The 21,587-nt window shown below is 40.2% G+C and overlaps 2 protein-coding genes across 3 annotated transcripts in view; one reads left to right on the forward strand and one right to left on the reverse strand.

Annotated features, from left to right (window-relative positions):
• AOAH (acyloxyacyl hydrolase) overlaps nt 1-12,639 on the forward strand; it is a 77,068-nt gene extending 64,429 nt beyond the window's left edge. For both annotated transcript variants that reach the window (XM_010398723.4, XM_010398722.4), the window contains exons 21-22: nt 2,955-3,031; nt 9,370-12,639. In XM_010398723.4, the coding sequence (XP_010397025.1) occupies nt 2,955-3,031; nt 9,370-9,498 (206 nt within the window). In that variant the 3' untranslated portion in view covers nt 9,499-12,639. The remainder of the gene's footprint in view (nt 1-2,954; nt 3,032-9,369) is intronic.
• The window catches only part of ANLN (anillin actin binding protein), a 29,171-nt gene continuing 18,653 nt past the window's right edge, over nt 11,070-21,587 (reverse strand). Inside the window, exons 21-24 of the mRNA XM_010398720.4 lie at nt 17,986-18,072; nt 16,346-16,453; nt 14,814-14,986; nt 11,070-14,463 (exon numbers count right to left, since the gene is read on the reverse strand). Of these exons, the coding sequence (XP_010397022.1) occupies nt 14,340-14,463; nt 14,814-14,986; nt 16,346-16,453; nt 17,986-18,072 (492 nt within the window). The 3' untranslated portion in view covers nt 11,070-14,339. The remainder of the gene's footprint in view (nt 14,464-14,813; nt 14,987-16,345; nt 16,454-17,985; nt 18,073-21,587) is intronic.

Here is a 21,587-nt window from a genome sequence, read left to right on the forward strand (position 1 = left end):
AAAAATAAATTAAAACATCCTGGAAACTTTTGTCATTACCTATGAGAGTGAGCAGACATAGTCCCTGTTGGGCTGGGGACAGACACCTGTCCCTGAATCCATCTCAGCTCTGTTTGCCTTGCAAGATGCACCGGGGTCCAGCTTGAGGCAACACCCAGCATCAGCTTGGATTCTTCACAAGGAGAACCACACTCTTTCTTTTTAAAAATAGGGATCAGCATGAGATGAGGGATTGATTTTGGCAATGTATTTCAAGTAGTTAGATAGTGATGGGAAAGTAGGAAAACAGCTTTTTATTTCTATATCCAGCCTGAATCTCCAGTGTTACAACTTGTCTCTCTCTCTCCTGTTGTGCACTGCTGTGAAGAGAGTGGCCCCATCCTCATCATCTTCCCACAGGCTCTTCCCTGGAATGGACCATCCCTGTCCCTCAACCTCCCTTCATGGGGCCAGAGCTCCAGCCCTGGCCACATTGGGGCCTCTCCAAAATAGCCTGAACGTTTACATTCAAAAAATAGTATATAATAATTAGGGATAAAGCTTTATCTGCATTTCCTTGTTTTTATATTCACATAGAGAGGTAGTTCCATGTTGGTCCTTATTGAAAAATTTTATCTGGGGACTGTATTTTAAATCCGAGCATGCAGGCATCTAAATCCAGAGCCACGAAGGGACAGAAGCACCCTGTCAATACTTTAAAGTGTACTTCTCTAACACTTCTCCCCATTAGTGCTTGGCTGTCCTTGAAACCATGAAGCTGCCATCTCATTTTGCAGCCAAATCCTATCGAAATTCACAAACTTATTTTATCCTACATGACCCAATTCCAGAAGCTGGTTCTGGGTCTCATGAAGACCATATGGAGGACGAGGAGGTAAAGAAATGAGGATGGGAGAGGCAGCCTTTCTGTCCAAAAGTTTCTGTCAGAGAGGTGGGCTCCACTGTCAAGCTCATTCTCATAGCACAGAGTTTCAGGGTGTCCAAGCCTCCTGGCAGCTTTTGCCTCAGCTACTTAATATTTAACAAGTCATTAGGACTTGGAATGAACTACCTGCTGGGTAGGCAAATTACTTTAATAAGTTAAATTACTAACTTTAGTTAATTTATTTGCTTTCACAAAAGGAAACATCTTAATATAATTTGCTGTTCTTGATTACATCGCATTAAATACATGAAGTAAACAAAATCACACATGCATATACAAACATCAGCTTTGAAAGACACTTTGCAAAATTTCCTGCAGCCCTGGAGGCAAGGATTCGAACTTGCCGTCAGGAAAGCTGTCAGATCGCGAGTGTGCTCAAAAGCCAGCTAAGGCTACTGACCCACTTTTCTGGTCTCTTTCTGAAGCAAGCAGCAAATCCTCCCCGAAACTCTCCAGACATCAAATATTTAGCAGTGGTTAAACACTGTGATGAGTACATTGATTTCAGGCTGACCTGGGCATATTTATGTACATAGCAGCTCCCAGCTTTTTCCCAGTAAAATCTGAGCATGTTAGCATTTATTCTAGGTTCAGATGGACACTCTAGCCCACATGTTGACCTTGACTGAAGAAATTAGTGGTTCCTTTATGAAGCAGTGCAATAAAGAGGGGGATAGGGGTTGCTTGTTATGCCTTTTCCTTGGTGTGGATAGAAGCAAGCTCTGGTGTCGTCCAGACAAGGCAAAAGGCATTTCTAAGACAGACTCTGGACATACTCAGTTGGTGGCTATTTGCTCCACTATTCTAGGATTTTTTGAGGTCAGGTATAACAGTGTAAATTAACCTATCTTGATACAAATTTTACTTATCTTACTTACTCCTCTGCTATTTCTGGCACTGGAACAGTAGTCTCTCTACAAAGTAAAGCACAGTATACAGCCTCATACTCCATGTAGGATATCATATATAAGGAGTTAGGTAAGTTCACTGTGCATCTATATGCTCACTGCATGCAGTAATCTAAGGTAAATATGTGTTGTGCCCAACATACTGTAAATTTGAAACAAACCTACAAGCCCCGTGTCTTGAAACAGGTTTTGGGCGCTGTCTGAAGCATCACAAGTAGGTTTTTATAGTCAAAGCAGGAATATCACCTCTTTGTGAATGAGAGTTAGCGTGGGGACCCAGACAGCACTTTTTGACACAATAACCAGGGTCCAAAAAACAGCAGTGAGCCCAGATCAAACTGTGGTGCTTGAATGGAGAACATTTTCCTCCTGACAGGATGCTTGCATAATGCTATTAAGAATTCTCAATCTGTCATTATAAAAGGAATTATTGAATTTACAGTCTGTTAATGCCATATCCACTAGTCCCATGTTTGATCACTCCACAGCCCTTTTTGAAGAGAGAAAGCTTTTTACTTCTCTAATGGCTCTAGGGCTTACAGCACAGCATCATTTGCATTGAATGTCACGCTTATGCAATTCAAAAGGTTATTTTGTTGGAGTTGAAAAAGACCACTCAGAAGATAAGTAATCAAAAAATGACAGTCTGTTCATGCAGACTTCAGCCCATGTGAATATTCTGTTACCATCTCTTTCCCTAAAAAGCACTGTTTTCTTCATCTCTATTTTTTCTTTTGCACTGCTGAAGATGCAACTAACATGGGAAATGCAAAAGTATTAAATCAGTATTAAATAATTTACAGCCTTACTTGCTACAGCATCCATCTTAGTTGGGAGGGAAAGTGAATTGTTTTACGATCATTTATGTTCAAAGCGCTTCCTTGCATAAATATAGCAGAGGAAAAAAATAACAATAAAGGCTTAAATACTGCCCCAAGGAGAGGGGATTGTACACACTATTGGCTCTGACAACTTCATGTGAATTATCATAATCTTCACGCAGAGCTGTCGTGTGCTTAAAAATACCAGCGGTGCTTTGAGGAGGAGGGGGGTACATCTCTGGGTGGGCATCTCCGTGCTCAGTGGTTGGTGATAACGCCTCTTGCCTGTGCTCTTTGCAGCAGCTGAGGAGTGGCGCAAGATGGGAGGTGAGCCCTGGCAGCTGATCGAACCAGTTGATGGCTTCCACCCCAGCCAGGTAAAACCCAGCCCCAGGAGATGGGTGGGAGCAGGTGGGATGTGGGAGCAGGTGGGATGCTGGTGCCCGTTACTGCCCCAGGCACCCAGCTGGCATGCCACAGGCATGCAGGTTCGGGGAATCTGTCTTTCTTAAAAGAGAGAGAGTCATAGAATCATTTAGGTTGGAAAGATCTCTAAGATCATGGAGGCCAACCATTAACCTAACACTGCCAAGTCCACCAGTAAACCCTGTCCCTAAACAGCACATGTACAAGCCTGTTAAATACCTCCAGGGACAGTGATGCACCCATTTCCATTGGCAGCCTCTTCCAAGGCTTGGCAACCCTTTTTATTTCCCTGAAATAATTTTTCCTAATATCCAATCTATACCCTCTCTGGTGCAGTTTGAGGCCATTTCCTCATATCCTATTAATTGTTTCATGGGAGAAGAAACCAACCCCCACCTCATCACAACCTCTGATGATTTGTTAGATGATAGCATAAGAAGAATATTATTGTAGAGAGCACTAAGATCTCCCCTCAGTGTCCTTTTCTCCAGGCTAAAAAACTTCTTTTCCCTCAGCTGCTGCTCAATAAGTCTTGTGCTCCAGACTCTTCTCCATCTCCATTGCTCTTCTCTGGACAAGCTTCAGGACCTCAATGTCTTTTTTGTAGAGAGGGGCCCAAAACTGAACACAGGATTCAAGGTGCAGCCTCACAGTTGCTGAGTACAGGATGACGGTCACTGTCCTGGCCCTGCTGGCCCCACCATTGCTGATACAAGCCAGGGTGCCTTCTTAGGCCAGTCTAAATGACAGCTGTAGCCCCAGAGCTGATATCTCCATTTCTGATGGCTGCACTCTGCTCTGACTCCTGCAAGGTCTTCTGCCTTTTCCCCTTACTGACCAGTATCGTGGCCAAACAGGTCTTAATGCGCAAAAACTGATCCTCACCACTTAGGCTGGCCAGCTGCCTGCCCAGACACCCGTGGGAGTTGTGCAGGATCAGGACAGTAAGGCAGCACTGCAAAAACCAGACAGGTCTTCTCCAGCCCTGCCCTTGCCCTGCAGCCTCTGAGGCTGCAGGTTTCCCTGTCACAGTCTGGAACAAAGATTCCTTTTTGAAGTTATACATTTAAATTGCTTATGCTCAGCAGCTACGTATTATTACGTTTTCACTTGCTTGCTTGGCCTCCTAGAACAGGTGGCAGGAGAAGGTTTACAGTCTGTTTATTACAGAAATAAATAAAAGGAGAAGCAGCTGCTCCACTGTAAGTCCTTGCTTGCGTTCAATAATCTAGTGTGAGCTTGCCTGGTTCCCACCATGCTCACTTCAAATTAGTTTTTTTCTGACCCTATAAAAAATGTGGAGAGAGCATGTTCTGCAGTCAGCTGCAAGCAAAACCAGTTTTCTATACACCACCTGCAGGTTTCAAACACATGTGCAGAGGAAAGCAGCAGTCAGTCTCCTTTGCAAGCAAACCCCACCACACTGCCCAGCCACTGGCAGTGCCACTTGGTAGCTCCAGATCATGGGAGGATTTTATGGGCCAGTTTTATGTTGTGAGCTAATGCCCTGCATGTGTTGACTCCCACAGCCCCATCTCCATATAACCCAATGTGAGGCCGCTTTCCACACTGGGAAAGAGCAGTCAGTGGAGAAGCACTTCAATGGGAGCGAGTTGCAAGCACTGATGGATTCCAGCACTGCAGCAGCTTCTCCATTGACTGTGCTTCAGTTCAGATAGGGGAGACCTGCTGGGAGAACTCCAAAGGCAAAATAGATGCTTTAGGTGCTATCTTTTACACCCATGTTAGTCACTCAGGGCAATACAGTGCCTTGCTTAGCCATGCCAAATTAAAAGATCCTCCTGTTTGAAGAGGGACTCCTTCATAGCAGAAATTCCTGCCTGTCTACCACACAAGTACCAGGAGACAGCTGCGTGAAAGTATGAACTCACAGCCTGGGGATGTGGAGAAAGTGTGCCTTGATTTTTGGCTGCAGGCCTTTCGCAAGGAAGCAATTAGAGAAAACTCAGCAAATGAAATGAGAGTGAAAACAGTGACAAAACAAACCCCATTCCCACCCCTGCCATCTGGGGAAACTCTGCAATATGAAGTCTGGAGTGCAATGGAAACTTTTGCATTATTTTCTTGGCATTATTTTCCTGTCATTATTTTCCTGTCATTATTTTCCTGTCTTTCCCTGAGGCTGGCCTTAGGTTTCTTATAACCCCCAGGACCAGGCCACAAAGGGAGCCAGGCTTGCCATATCACAGCTTTTCATCCAGCCTCCTGCCCACATCCTGTATCCCACCAGCAGCTGCAAGGTAGCACAGAGTTGAAGGCAGCAAATGTTTATCTTAACAGAATCCTTCCTTATCCAAAAGAAAATTACAAAAGGACACTGAAGGACAGCTGCAAACCCTACTTGCAGCCCCCAGAGTGCTGAGCTCCAGGATCCAGTCAAGCACTGCCGTATTTCACTCCCTCTGGACCTGGCATCCTGCAGTGGTTATGATCTCTCCCTCCTGCTGTTAGGATGACGTTAATGCTTTTATAGGTACATTCTCCCTTACAGTCAAGGTGCCAGCTGTAGATATGCCTCACTTCAAGTGAGTTATTGTCCTCCTAGGATTTATTAATTAGCCTTATCCAAACATCCACCATTTTAAATCCATTTTTCTTTTCCTGTTGGAGTGGAGAAGTCCGTTATCAACATACCACTATTTGGAGTGAGACGCAGCACTCTGCCCCAAAAGAGCAGTAAATAGTAAATAGAAGGGGAAGTGTGGGCAGAGAACTGCTATTTTAGAGTATGCTTAAGGAAGATGATAAATAATTCACTCACTCCTCATACAAGTTTTATTTAAAGTTTTGCTTTCTCCTGACATGAATGCCTCTGGCCAGGTATGGTTTTTGTAGCATATAGAGCTGCCTAGCGGGAGAGGATTGATTCCATGCAGCTTGTCAAGTGGGCAGAGGCTCTTTCTTCCATCCCTGCAGCTATTCCCCCCACCTCAAAGGCATCTTGATAAATACAACAGATAAGATACCTAGCCAGGGCATTTCTGCTGAATTTTCCCTCTGTAGATCTTGAAGCACCTGACAAATATTGCCAAATTTTTGAATTGAGCAGCACTCCAAGGAAAGCATAAACACCTTAGCTCTTGCCTTCAATGCAGAGAAATTTTGAAGTTTGGGATGAAGGAACCACTCTCTGTGCCCCTTTCACCCCAAGGGTGAGCTGGCAAGTGTGATCTCACTAGGTGACCCCTAATCACTGTGGTACAGCAAGGGGCAGGATAAGCTGGTGTCCATTGTAAGCCCCCAAATTTCACCTGCTGTTTATCCACTGTCTCTTTAATTAAAAAAAAAAGGTTGCCCACTGGTATAAACATGGCAGAAGCAGGTGTCAATCTGTATATCCAGGAGTCCAGAGGTCCAGACATTCTGGAGGGGTGTGGGAGGGAATTGAACCTTTCTAACTGAAGCTTGCATACGTTGCAAGGAGAAGGAAAAGAGAAAAGAAAAAAGGCCACACTCACCCTGTGCCATCAGAGCTAGTACAGTTTTTCATGCATTGCAGAAAGGTTAGGCAGGCAGGAAAAACTAGCCCACAGTCCCTACTCCAGGCAATATTTTATATTTAAAAATCTTGAAAGATGGGATAAACACCAAGTCCTAATTTGTTTCACTGTGCCCAGAACCACATTCCCTTCCTGTAAATTTCTTGTGAGGAAAGGGGTTTCCTGCATGTTTTTTTTTAAGTTGCGAAACAGGAGGGTGCAAACAAAACACTCATAATTGGCATAACTGCATTCCACTAAAGTTTCAAAGTTAAAATTTGCCTCCATAAAGTGTTTTCCAAAACATGCAGCGCAGGATGGAGGCAGAAGAAATTCACGCTATTTACTTTTGACACTTAAAATCAAAGTGATTCACTCAGTCCTCCCAAGTTTCCTCTAGAGCTGTTTTTGAGACACCATTCCCCAAAGTTCAGCTTGGTTGTCCTTGGGAAAAAATCTGTCTTTCTCTTCCCAGTGACTATAGAGGGAGCCCAGGGAATTTCTTCAGCATCTCCTCCTTACTACAAAATTTCACTGCAAATCTTTATGAATGCCAGATGGCTTCAAGGACACCACTTCCCTCTAGAACAGTCGATTGCTTTGTTTGGATGACAGGGCCATGCATTTCAACAGGATCCTGCATAAATGGCTTCCTTTCTTGCTTTTATGAAGGTATCAGGGAGAATGCAAAAGCCCTGAGCATCACAAACTGGAACCTGAGACGCTTGGAAGATTCTTAATGTTTATATACAGGCAGGAAAGCACAGCTTGAGTGTGATTAGCTTCTCCCTTTTTCTTCCTTAAGTCATAGCAAAGCACATTCCAGGCAGAAATAAAGAGGAAAAGATGAAGTGACGCATATCAGATGAGTTGGGTATTTACACTTTGCTGAGAATCATGCCTATCACCTGTTTGCTGAAGACAAGGAAAACAGCCAGAAGCTGCTGAAATAACACAGCCACCTCCCAGTTGCAGTCACCCAGAGCACTGGGAGGAATGGATAATATCTCCTTTTAAAAACTTGCTTAGGGGTTGCCATCTTCACAACAACAAAAAAATAATTGCAAAGCTCATAAAAATTATAGCGCGTCTCAAAGCACAAGAATTTTGGAATTTAAAAAAGACCTGCAAGAAAGCGATTTCCAGAATCACAAACCCTTCTCTGTGCTAAACTACTCATCCAGAATAAATTATTGAAATCATTGGGACATCAAGAAACTATGCGTGGACAGAATCTAATTCAGATAAAAATTTAGGGTAGTTTAAGTACATATACCCTAAATTACAGTCAGCATTAGTCTGAACACTGTAGAGCATATGTCCAGTGATACCTTTGCAAAGGGTGCACCATGCAAAGACAGTAGGGTTTTTTAAACCAACCACCCAACCAGCCAATTAATCAACACCACCCATCCTGCTAAAACCCGTGGAAGGTGTAGGGAGGTTTATGAAGGAGGTTTGGAGACTGGCATGCCAAAATGGACCACTCTGACCGGGATGGGTCTCAGCCTCCTGGCTGCAATAGGGTGTCCCAGAATAACGTTTGGTCACAATACAAACTACAACCAGGAGAAAACCCTCTATTGCACAAATCTCCACTACCCCTCTCTCCTGCCCGTTCCTCCATTAGCTTAACAAGACTTTGAGTGACCAGAGTCTAAGAGCTTCCACCCCACAAATGCTTCTCTTTGTATGTGAGCCCTTAAAAAAAGAAAGATTTTGTCTTCCAGGCCATCACTACAGCTTCTTTTAAAGCACAGGATTAAAAAAGCAGCACATAAAAATTCCCGAAAGGCTCCAGTATCTTCCCAAACTCTGAAACAACAGTATTCAAGTAGTTTGATTCCATAAACCCCCCTCGGCCCTTAAAAGCAACCAAAAAAAAAGCTTTTGTTAGCCTTATTTAATCCTCATAATTGCAGTCAATATCAGTGTGTTGAAAAGTTTGAGTTGAAAAGAAAGTTCCCATATAGGCCAAATATAACCACAGGTCAGGAGTATAACAAAAATGCCTAGCAGGGTGTGAAAACTTGGATAAGGGAGAGTCAGGCTTTTCTCTCTGTCCCTTTCTGCTACCACTGATGTTTTTCGCCCTGCCAGTGCAGCAGATACGATTTCTCTTTGGCACATAACTTCTAGGGCAAAAACCTTTGTGAAAGCTGGAGTGAGACTGCTATTGAGGAGAAAAGCTATTCTACCATTTCTACAGGTCTCATGGGAAAAAACTCTGAAGACAACCCAGTAGCAGGTGCAAACTTAGAGCATCAGACACAGTTAGTTATGAAACTAGAAATAATTGGGCCTCTTTTTCCTCATCACCTGTGGTTTCCTCCCAGGAGAGCACAGAGAACATTTATTAGAAGTACCAAAAGCATTTGGGAGCATGAATTCCTTTGGACTTGCAAGAGCTTTATGCGTTATACCCAAGCGGTGCTTTTGACATACTTTCAAAATGTTTCATGGGAGAAAAAAAAATAAAAATCAGATTTCAGGGCCTTTGCATAGCAGTTTATGCACTAGACACCATAGGCATCTGGAAGTGGTTGGAGACAGACTATCATTATTAGACAAATGACAGGAGGTGCAGACATATGGCCCTAATACTATTTTTACTCTCAGAAGGATTTTGCCCTGGTCAAGCAGCTGGAATGGTTTTTTACCTTTGGTTATAGGCTACAGTCCATCCCATGGTTATACTGGGCAGTCCTTATGGTGGGGTCTTCTAAACTCTGGCATGAAATGACTGTATTATAGAGGCACAAGGAATTGATAGCATTTGTGGTTTGCAGATTGCTGCAGCCCTTGGAACAGGCATTACCTGGCAGAAGGCGCTACACGAGTGGCCTCAAGTGCTTGGCAAGGAGAATCCATTCAATGACCAGATTGAAGCCATATTCAAAGACCAAGGTGGACACTGACTTCCAAACTGCCGGAGCCCTCACGCAATTTATGGTGGCGCTTCCACGAGTCAAGATGATTAAAGACACAAAAAAAAGGGCGGAGGGAAGTTATCAGAGCCAGTAGCAGTGGACATAACACAAGAGCATTCTTTCCAGTTTGTATCTCACCTGCACAAGTAGGCTATGCTTTTTCTGTGGAGCTACAAAAATAAAAATCAGAGGATAGCTGCCAGCTAGACCATTTGTTATATCAGTTTGAAAATCTGTATTTCTTTTATCCATATTTAGCAAACTCCTACCTCTAGCTAATTGTTTTTCCTTCTGCAGAACATTTCTAGGCTTTCTACTTGTACTGTTTCAACAGTTAACCTGATCCAAAAAGGAGAGGAGGGGACCCCAAACTCATTATATTGCTATAAATTGTGTGTATGTAATTGCCTTGACTGTCAATACATTATTTAGCTGCTATTTGCTTATTAAAGTGTGCCAGGAATAACAAGGCACTACAGTTTTGATGTGCTTGGCAGCATCAGCACAGGCTGACTGAACACAGGTTCTCTTCCCCCATTAATAAGATATTAAGTTGACAACACTTCATGTATTCAAAGCAGGTTGCTTTTTCAATCTTTAATGTATCTTTCCTTTTTTGCTTCCTGAGGAATACAATATGCCCAGTCCTATGTCTTTTACAGGCATGGCTGAGGGAATCACTGAAAATACTGGGCAGCCCATACTTCACAGGCAGACTTGAAGATGGAGAATTACTGTGTTTTTTCATGAGCTTATCCCATGCTCTTAGAAAAATAAAGAAATACTTAAAAATTATAGACAGCTCTACCCTACTTGCAACCTTACTGGTGATGGAGGGATCAGAGAGCATAAAAAGGCATTAATTATGGGCGGAAGAGATCTGGTAAATAGCAAGCATTAATATGACATGACTAAAACCCACCCCGGCAGCCCAAAGCTCAAGTAGAGTCACTCTGCCCCTTGTTCTGAGCACAGCCCTTGCACAAGGCTGTGTCACACATGAGGCAGCTCTTGGGCTGTGGTCCAAACCCAAGGAGAGGGCCTGGCTGTAGGACATGCAGCCACTCAGCATTTTGAACAGGCAGGGGATGACTTGGCTAATACTATTTTGATTGAAGCATGTATCCTTTCTTTCCTAGATCCTGCTCCTTTTTTGAGAGCACAGTCTTTTATTAAGATATTAAGATAGAAATTAAGATAGAAATTCCTTTGGGATGACTGCTAACACTTAAGTAAATATTAAGTCACCTACTTTAGGAAACCAAAAGGGAATACATTCCTTAATTGAATGGTACTTGTTAATAAGGCCCCAATTCATTCAAGGCATTTAGATGTTACCAAAATATCCAGTCTCCCAAGAAATATTTTCAACTCCAGAGAGGCATGCCTGGGGAAGAGTATTTAGCATTAGAAGGAAAAGGAAATCTCCCTGCTTCCTGTAGAAATTCTCTTCAAACAAAATAATATTCCATGTACCCTGGCCAGGTAAAACACCTATTTTTTTATTACCTATTCGGGACTCTTATCTTTCATTAAATACAACACAAGAACAGAAACAAGTGCATCCACATGTTTTTACTACAGACCAAGTACAGCACAGGCAATAATTACAGAATATCAGATTATTTCCTCTACATCAACATACAGAAGCATAGCAATTAAAAGGGGGAAGGGAGTCATGTTTAGAAGCCTAATTTTCAAGGCAATTTCATTGCAAATTATTGTATTTCATTTGAGGTTGGGATTTAATAACACCAATTAGGAGTTTTACAAAGTAGTAAAACTGAAAATCTCCTCAGCTAAAATAAGCTTCATTGCCTAAAGCAAAGCATTTTTCTCTTACAGACTTTCTTACTAGTAAACTTCTTGAATTTGTGAACAATGGGATAAAATGATTTCTTAGAACAACTTTTCAAAGACAACCTGAAACCTCCATAGCTGAATCCCAAAGCAAAACTCCCAAGTGTGCTCAGTAGAATTCCTCCATGCTAGATACAGGGCCCCTGAGGAACACCAAGGAATGGGTTTGACCCTGCTTGAAGGCACACTACCCAAAGCACGTGCCCTCATGCCTCAAGGTGAGCTCTGCAGCTCCAAACCAGGCTGCATGCAGAAACCTGATTTGTAACTAATGCAGTAACTATCAACCTGCAAAGAAAGATGAATTTCGGGACTATTAAGCCATCAGCTTTTACAACCACTATATCTCTCTATTATTTCAAATGCAAAAAACAGCTGAAGATCTGCACCCCCACCATCAATCACTTACCCATACCACACTAAAAATACATGTCCTATATTTAAAAAATGCTGCAGAAAAAGCTTACTTATGCTAAAGCAGAGACAAAGTATGAATTCTAGTCTATTCCATTAGGTTAACTGTCTCCTGGTGCTTGGAGTGGTTGAAGGTGACAAATGCATGGGGAAAAGAGAAACAGAACGTTTCTCTTGGAAAGCTAATTATAATTCCATGCAATTCAAACTTAATAGCAGTATGTATTTCTAGAAGGAATGGTCTGTCAAGGTCTTTTCTGGGGAGAGTCAGAGCATGTGAAGATAGGAGGGATTATGTCACTAGCTGGGTCCAGCACTCTGCACATGGGAAGGTTCTCTTGATGTTACTCTGCAAACAGTTTGTACAAAACTTAAAGCTTTGCATGAAATCAGACAGTAGGAACTCTTTTTGAGGTATAGAACATCTATAGAACATCTGAAGCTATTTGAATTCACACAGTCTGGCCTCTTCACAAAGGATCTGCTTCAAACATGGAAAAACTACGTCACCATTGTTGCAAACTCCTTCACTGCAAAGCCCTAAAAGAGCTGAGGAACATGGGAGGGGAGGAGGTGGCACCCAGCAGTGCCAGCCAGAAAAGCCATACATGCAGGCTTCCTGCTGAGCTTGCATCCCATGCTTCTGCTGGCTGCAGAAGCCCATGTCCTCACCACTCACAGCTTGTGCCCAGAAGTCACCACACAGGTCAGCTTTTCTAACTTAACACCACCTGTTATACCTTATACCTTTCCTTTATGAAGGGAACTTCATCTTGGACAGTGAAAAACACAGACTGGTTTCTACAAGAGATAATAGCCCAATTAGCCTGAATAAAAATGTTCACTTGAATATCACCCAGTTCTGTTTGTAACATCTTTCTATGGACTCCTTTAATAATTCAAAATTGAATGACTTTTAACATCCACTTGGAAGTTTAGGAAGACAGCCTACCACACATCCACTGATGAAATTTGCTCTTGCACTGTCCCTGTTGCATTATTCTGTTGCCATGTCACTGTCACCAAAAAAAAAAAAAAAAAACAAAAAAACAAACAAAAAAAAACATCTCTCCTCTTCATATTTGATGAGCTGCTGCACACGAACAATCTGGCCTCCCACTACAAAATTCAGTGCTAGCTACATGCAAGGCTTCACACACCATCAAGTGGAATTTTGGGATACCTGTACAGAATAGAATCCTTCCTTAAATACTGTGTGCAGTCCAGCTTTTCTTCAGCCTACAGACTAGTATCTCAAATGCATAGATAACATTATGAAAAAAGCAGGAAGGGTTTTATTTTTTATTTTAAATGAATAAAATAAATCTCAATACATAGTTTGGAAATATTTAAAGACATCAGAAAAGAAAACAAGACTTAAAAGCAAGTACAAAAGGGGTAGGATGAAAACAGTATAAGCTAACAGAATTTAGTGTTTCAAGTGTGAATATGTAAGAGTAATAGCAACCTTCAGTATTCCACTACTGCATTTCTAGTGAAGTAATGAGCTGGTATTTCAATATGCTCAATGAAAAGCTGTGAAATCTGCAAGTTTTAACTGAGAAATGTTGCCATTTTCATGATGGGTCTCTGAAGTACTGTTTTTATATGCATTTGTGGACACGTCTATCAAGGGGAGGAAGACCCATTCTTTCAGCCAGAGGAGTATTAGTTGGTACATAGCAGCTTTGTAAAGTCTTCTTATTAAACAAAACAAAAAAAAGGCACTTTTACAACCTATTAACCTATTCCTGGTTCTCAAATGGAGAATTCCAGCTTGTAAAAACCGCAAGTCCCAGGAAATACTGATGTATACAACCCTAAACCTAAATTTTTCTGTTTGATTATTTTTTAGATAACAGTCCTAAAAAAGTATTCAAGACCTTCCATTTCTATCAAAGTGCAATATACTGCATACGTAATTCCCCACCTGCAAATCACATAGTGTACATGCCACGCACCTATCCATACTAGCTTGTATGAGAAATTGCAAAAGTAGTATGAATATGTTGTGCATTTTGTTCTGACCACGAAGATGCTGTATAAGCAGAAATATCTATACTGAATGTTGTAGAATAAAATTGACTAGTTACTTTTCTGCCTGATCATTAAAAAAGAGCCCCAACAAATGCTACAACATTAAATCTTATGCTTCAGCAGCATCCTTGTTAGAGTATTTTGAGCTATTGTTTCTTTCAGGGAGCTGAGTTATCTAAAAAGCTTGTCTTTCACTAGCTAGTGCCTCCCTTACTGCCCTGAAGTGTGATTTCCTGCAATAATTTAGTTGTTTAAAGGAGAGAATGTAGCTAGCTAGAAGACTTCCAAAAAAGGAGTTACATAAATATTTAGCACATTTAGAAACAAATAATTGCTTCCTACCATACTCAAAACTAGAAAGTAAAAAGGTTTTAAAATTTTTTTAAGTGAAATAAAAATACTGCATAACATAGTCCTGTATAATGTTAAATACTCTCTCAAATTTAAAGCATAAGTGACCCAGAGGACTTCCCACATTTTCATTTCAATGCTTTCCTTGCGTAGTTCCCTTCCAGAGTTTAAAGCTTTCCAGTAGGTTTGTAGCAGGCATCAGGCTGCCACATGCGAAGGTCGACAAGGACTTGGTTGAGCTTTTGCATCCAAAGGTTACGCTCTTCTTTAGTATCAGCAGACAGCCAGTTCCTAGAAGGCAAGGAACCCCATGGATTATTCTCCATCTCCAATTAGTTATTGTGATAAATCTCAAGCTGATCAACCATAGAAGCCCAAACAGCAGGGTTAAAAATTAAGTCAAACATTCCACAATCCTGCTACCAAGCCACGTGGCATTTCCACTTCTAGAAAGCAGTTTGGACTACAAGTGAACAAAACAGTTCAAGTGCCACCCCAAAATCTTAGCATTTAAATGATCTCTGCATCATTATGACAAAGCTGTAAAGCTCTTACGTTACTAAAGCTATCACAGGAGGTAAAATACCCTTTCCCCACATGTCCCATAGCCTCCCACAACCTCCATGATTTTATGCACTCACTTTGTAACACAGAGTGTGTCTCTACATTGGCTGACAAGAGTCTCTCGGTCATCTTCTCTCTGAGGTCTGACAGTTATTAGTTCAAAAGTGTTGGGCCGAGCACAGAATTCCCTGTTGGCAGGTTCAATCTGATGATTAGTGCAGTTAGCCAAGTTTATCCGGCCCAAAGGATGCTGAAAGTGAGATCAGTTCATCAGTCAAGAACACTGCAATCAAGAGTCATTCTGAACAACATATGCTTGGACAACTTTGACAATATTAAGTGAATGCACCTTCCCTCGGTCAGTTATTCCATGCAAAAGGATAACATATGTGCAGCTGTAAGAAATTTATTTAAAAAACCTTCCACAATTTAAAGTAATCATGGCCTAATACAGATATTTACGAGCTACATCTATCTCTGCATGATGGAACAGATATAGCAGGGGTGAGGGGATGCATTTATTAAGTTTAATATTTCTGTAGATCACAAAAATACAGCTGGACCCTTTCTCAGAACAATAGTGAAACAAGTTTAGAAGATTTGCAAGAACAGAATCTGGAAAACAAACCAAAGCTTCTTCCTTGCAGACAAAAGCAGAATAGGAACCTTCTTCTTGCTTAACTTTTTTTTACTATCTTCTCTTACAGTAGGCAGAGATTTTTCCCTCTTTCTTGGCAGGGAGAGAAAGTACATTGATATATTTTGGCAATGTCAACTATCAGCATATGGTCTTCCTCTGTTAGCAGGGAAGAAACTAAACTCAGGCATCTGGATTGGCATAGAAGACCCAAAAGGACCAGAGTTTGCCATGGAGTTTGGGAAAGAAAGTTCTGCCAATAAACAAGAAAGTGTTTAATGGTAAATAACTTCAGTGAGTCTGAAAAACCCTCTTGAAAGCAGTCTTTAAAAGAACCTGGGAACATTTTAGTACACTGCCGGAACACACTAAGGAGACAAGAAGGTTCACCTCAGTGACAGATGAGCCTCTGATTTGTCCCATTAGCCCAACAAGAACTTAAGTTTCTGTGAGAACCACTTAAGCAGCACCAGTTCCAGCTACAATGTGGAGCAGCGAGAAGAAAATTACTTCAAATAAGATAGTCCATAATTACAGCTATGCTTCTGCAATATACAAGGATTGCCCACTCTAACTCTTTACCATATTAAGTGTTAGTCATCATTTTGTCTCAAACTTAAGGCAACTAGATAAGTCTGCTTATTAAGCTGGACAAGTCCAATCAATTTCAATTAAATAATTAGTGATTTGATGAGCACAATAGAAAACCTTAAGACTAAAGGGGAAATTAAATATGGATCTCCCATCACTTTTCCCCCTTTCCCACTAGACAGGGCAGTCAGTTTCTAAGTGTGCCCCGATTTAGGTCAGATTTATGAAGACGAGTCCTCTCCATTCCCCAAGGAAGCTTTATGAGCTTGAATCCCATGCTTTACCAGTTTTAAGCCTACACATTACAGTCCTTAAAAATGAACAGCTATTTGTGTAGGGTACGACAGAACTTTAGACTTAAGCTTTATAAAACAGCATTACCTTTCGTTTTTCGTCATCTGGGTATGTCCAATAGGAGATACAATTTCCAGACAGCACACACCAGCGCCTATGCCATGCTCCAAACCCACTGACATCTTCAAACATAGTCTTAAAAAAAAAAAAAAAAAATTAAATGGGGTAATATTGGACCTTGAGCTTGGTCTGTACTTGACTATTTTTCTACCAGAATGGTTCTGTAAGCGCAATCCTTCATAGGGCTAAAGGAAAGAGAAGGAAAAGAAATTGTACTGGGAGAGGCTTCTAAGGACAGTATATTTATTTTCCAGATGGCATAGAAAATGAGCTCACACTATCATTCTCAGGTTTGCAGCCTTTTGCTAAAAGGCACCTATCACTGTTATTTAAAATGACCAGATTTTCATGTTGATGGTGGCAAGCATTCCCATTATTTTAAGATAAAGAAGGGTTATTTATAGTATATACAGTATGAATGGTTCACAAAACATGTTCAAATAACAATTTATTATTATTAGATATTTGAGTAATTTTTGACTTAAAAATCAGGATTAAAAAACCTGCAGCTGTCCAAGAGGCCACACTCTGGAGAGTCCAGTCAGTTCAAAGGAAATTAGAAATTGATTTTCAAATGTTTGTGTTGGCAGTTCTTTTATTGGATGCTGGATTTCGTCAATTTCAAGCCCCATTTCCTTAGTACTGGAATGGACAGTTTAGTATCTGACTTCTATTCCTGATACCTCTTGAACTTGTACAGAACTTTTTTTCCAATTAATGTGTGTATTGTGATTCTCACTCTTCACAATTCAGATTATAATTTTCAATGGTGCAGAGAGTTTCCAAACCCTTACTCTGAACAAATTCAGTATGCAAGTACACCATTCTTCAGGTTTTACATATTGTGTAGTAGAAGCAAATACGGACTTTCTCAAACTAGTAAAGAGAAACATGGGACAGCAAATACCATAAGCATGTGAAATGTTTGCATCTAATGAAATCTTTTCAACTTCAGTTATGTAAAGGGAAAGGAGACATAAAACAGTGTTTGAAAAGAGTCTAAAGAAATCGTGATTTCTGGAAACACCAAAATAACAGCAAACGTTAATGCTTCATTTTTGTAGCACATTTACTGCCATCTTATGGCCATTTCAACACTTCCAGCTCTTAGGCCCAAGTATAAGCTGCATTTTCTAGGCCCAGTTTTAGAGAGAACTGCACAAGATGTTTCTCAAAAAAAAAAAATTACTGTTGCTTCTTCTTCATTTCGAAAGGCTGTGAACACAGTGGAAAAAACCCAATCTTTTTTTTTTATTAGACACACAAAGAGTTCTGTAACATTTTCTGCCATAGAAATTAAAATCTCATCCAACACCACAGATTTTAACAAGAGAAGGTTAACTGAAGTTCAAAATAACAAATAAATAGGTGCTTAAAAGAGAGATACACAAGTTCTTAAAGGTAACTTTAACGTAGATATGTTTAGAGTATAGACTAAGAGACATTTGTGGTCTGGTTCAGAGATTAAAAAAAAAAAAAAAAAAAAAAAAAAAAATCAAGCCAGTTTTAAGCTTCAAACACAGGTCTGACATTAAAAAATTACCACATTTAATAGGACCTGTAATTTCCAAGGCAGGAGTTTGAAGTGAATACAGTGAATACCTTACCAAGAACCCTTTCTCCTCCACCGAAGAGTCCACTTGGCATTTCAACTTCAAATATATATGACCTTCCAAAGGAGACAAAAAGGGAACCTGCAAAAAGTAAAACAATAATTTAATTTTGACACCTCTCAACTCAGTCTTACCAGTTCAAGCAAGCCACCTGCACCAAGATGTTAGCACTGTCTTGATCTTAGGATCTTCAGCTGGAAAGAAGCAGTCAGACTCAAGCGAGACAGTAATAATCGCTTTTTGCTTCAAGTTCATTTAGAAGCTTTCCAAGAATTATTTATTAGTTTGCTCAGGACATATGCATAAACATGCACTCTAGCTATAAAAACAGGCACTCCAAGCATGGTTAGAAACAACAGAAGGCACCAGTCCACACCCTTCAAGCTTCTGCCTCAGTTTGATACCAAGTTGTTTGGAAAATATCAACGTGAGCTTAAACAGGAATGGTACTTGGATACCATAAGCATTTTTGGCACATACTGATGTAGGAGTGCCTACTCAGATAAATCTTTGCATAAAAGAAAACCTAGAAAGCAGAAAAGTAATGAAAACAGTTCTTAACTGGCACTCAAGGTGTTAAAGACATGTGTTAAGTAATTTCTAACAGAAAAGGTTCCAAGTCCTATCTTCTGCCACTGAAAAAAGAAAATAGTAGATAACTGTTTAACTGACCTCTGGTACAGTAGTTATTTGATAGTCAAGAGTTTTGAGGAAGAGCATACAACAAGGTCTAAGCCTTTGAGCTTCCCCCAGTCCCTCCACACTTAATGCCTCATTACATTGACTACCCCCATGAAATCACATCCCTTCTTTTTTTCCCACCTCAAAGAAACTGAGGAAAACTGCTAATTCAACAAGCAAATGATGACCTTCAGGGCATTCTACATACAATATTTTTTTGATAATTTGAATAAGCAACACTGTTAAGAATCTTGAAAGGAAATTGACAAGAAGTCAGAAACATTGGTCTTCTGTATTACTAGAAAAACCAGGAAGGTCAATGATGCTACTCAAATACAAATAAAGAACTGTTTGCCAGGGAATAGGCAAAGGCATGGTACACAATAACAAAATAGCTTTCAGAACCATGGAATCAGTGCCAATCAAATGGAACTAAATTTTGCTAGTAGTTACAAGGAACAGGAGTAACCCTCAGTAATTAAAAGTGCTCCTTTCTGTGGGCCTCAGTGAATCCTGCAGAACACCAAAATAGGTGTTGTGGTTAGAAATTGATCACCTTTGAATTGCTGACTTCCTGCAGCTTCCTCCCAGACATAAATACACATGCACAGGTAGGTGATCAAATCATTTTTACATGTTAGATGTACTCAACTAACTCAGCATGCATGACTTGCTCCTGTACTCAACAGGAATTGTATAGCACTGAAAAATTCTAAGCATCGGGTAGGAGTCTCCATGACCACTTGAGAAGTAAAAAATAGTAAAACACTTCCACATAACAAAAATAAAGAATCCAGGACTGATGCAGCTTATCAGCAAAGACAGCTATTACCCTACATGCTACACACCAGGGAACAATACCATATGATCCTAGCAAAGCACAGTAAAACCCATTTGTGAATGAGGGCCTCAAGGACATCTGGCCATTCCCCACTTCAAGTTTATGGGTTTTGCATCCCCTTAAAGCTTTAAGTCAGAAGAGGAAGAATCCAGTTTATGAATTATCAAGTTTACCAGTGAAGAACTGTGTGACAGGCAAAGCAAAGAGGTTGTTTAACAAACACAACACAGTTTTGCAGAGCCTACACCATTACTAATTACTAAAGCTATGTACTATGAGCAGGTGCTATGTGTACCCTCAAAACACCCTCCTGTATACATAATGACAAAACATTGAGTTCTAGTTAACAATACATCTCTTTCAAAGGCTTGAAGGTGATGGAAAGAAAGCAATTTGACAAATACCCAGCTAGATGAAGAAAAAACTAAAGCCCATGACTAGGCTATCTTGCATTCTGGTGTGGTCATTCAGGTGCTTACCATAGAAAGACAGCTAAACTGTCGTCCAATATTATTTGTAAAGGTACTCAAGATAACTCAAGAATTTGAAAAACTGGTTTCTTAGGAGACTTTTGATTAAAAATAGGAGATGATAGGTACTAAAATTATCACTTGCCTAATTTTGAGAGACAACATGAAAATTCATCTAAAACACTTTCTTCTGCAGGACACAAACTATCAATTACATGTAACTATTTTAGAGTTTAAGGACAAATTATTTCTGTTAAGGATGTAAATCCACATAGTTTCTAAAGCCAAAAACATATACACCAAAATATTTTAAGTGAACATCTGTGAACAAATAAGGACCTCACATTTTGACATTTTTAGTATTTTCAAAACTTTTTGCTTAAAAAACCAAATGTCTTGATACATCTTGTCAGAACAAGGTTTCACTAGAATAAGAAGCAAGATTATTTAGGTCCTGAGAGATTTTAATTTTCTTCAGCAGCAACAAGTTGAGTTAAACCAACATTAAGGCTGCCAGACATTTTTCTCTGGTTCTCTATCAGCACAGCAGCCGATTCTATGTTCTGTGCAGTTCATCAAGAAGCTGGCTCAAATTTCCTGGCTAGAGATCTTTAAGAGACACAACAATTTGTTTTGAAGCAATAAACACCCTCCTCTAATGATCTAGGAAAACAAGAGACACAAGTTAGTTAAGGAAAAACCCTAGGCAATGTAAATAACTGAGTTCTAGCAGCATGCTTGTTATTGTGAAAGACAAGGGGTAGAATTCTGCAAGTCTGAAAGGCTCCTAACTTCTTGTGTTTAGTTAGTAAATCATTGTAGGCATTTTCTTAGAAGAATAAAAAAAAAAAAACCTGCAAAAAGGCCAGACAGACACAAGCAACATGCACTAGGAAGCAGGGTCCTATTTTAAGTTATAAACTAAAGGATCATAGCAACCTTGTCCTGGAACATATAGCCCAACAGTTCTTTTTCCTCCCCTTCAAAATTTATCTAGGGAAAAAAGAAACATGCTCAATGCAATTAGTGTAAAGTTATGGTCTACGAGAAAAGGACACAGTTACACATGAGTATATTTTGGTCCTTTTTACCCTGAATTTTAACAGTACATATAAAAGAGAGGAATGAAACTAAAAAAAACCACTGTGGCATGAGTTTGCTCCATATTAGAAATGCTTGAAGCAAGTTAAAAAGCAGCTGTTTGGTACAGCCATAGGCCAAGTCAAAACTGAAATTTTACTGAGGTAGTAATTTAACAAAAAAACCCAAAAAGTTACAAATAAGAATTCCCCTTTTTGCCTGATAACTGTAAGACTGCACCTGCAAAAAATTAACCAAGTAATAGTTTCCCTGGAATTCTTTTTGAACATTGTGCTTTTGCTACATTACACTAGTCCAGTCCCGTGTCCTGTCATACAGTGTAAGCTAATGAAGTCCAAACCTAAAACGCTGAATATAATGCAAAAGCTGATTCCATTAACTCCAAGAACAAGGGGTTTCCAATAAGGAAGCTAAACATAGATTTCTAGGTATCATTCTCGTTAAGAGGAACATTTTTGCCAAAGAACCAAAGCTGCTACTTCTGAAACTCACATTGTCATAAC

Source organism: Corvus cornix, chromosome 2 (assembly GCF_000738735.6).
Source record: "Corvus cornix cornix isolate S_Up_H32 chromosome 2, ASM73873v5, whole genome shotgun sequence".
Lineage (NCBI taxonomy): Eukaryota > Metazoa > Chordata > Aves > Passeriformes > Corvidae > Corvus > Corvus cornix.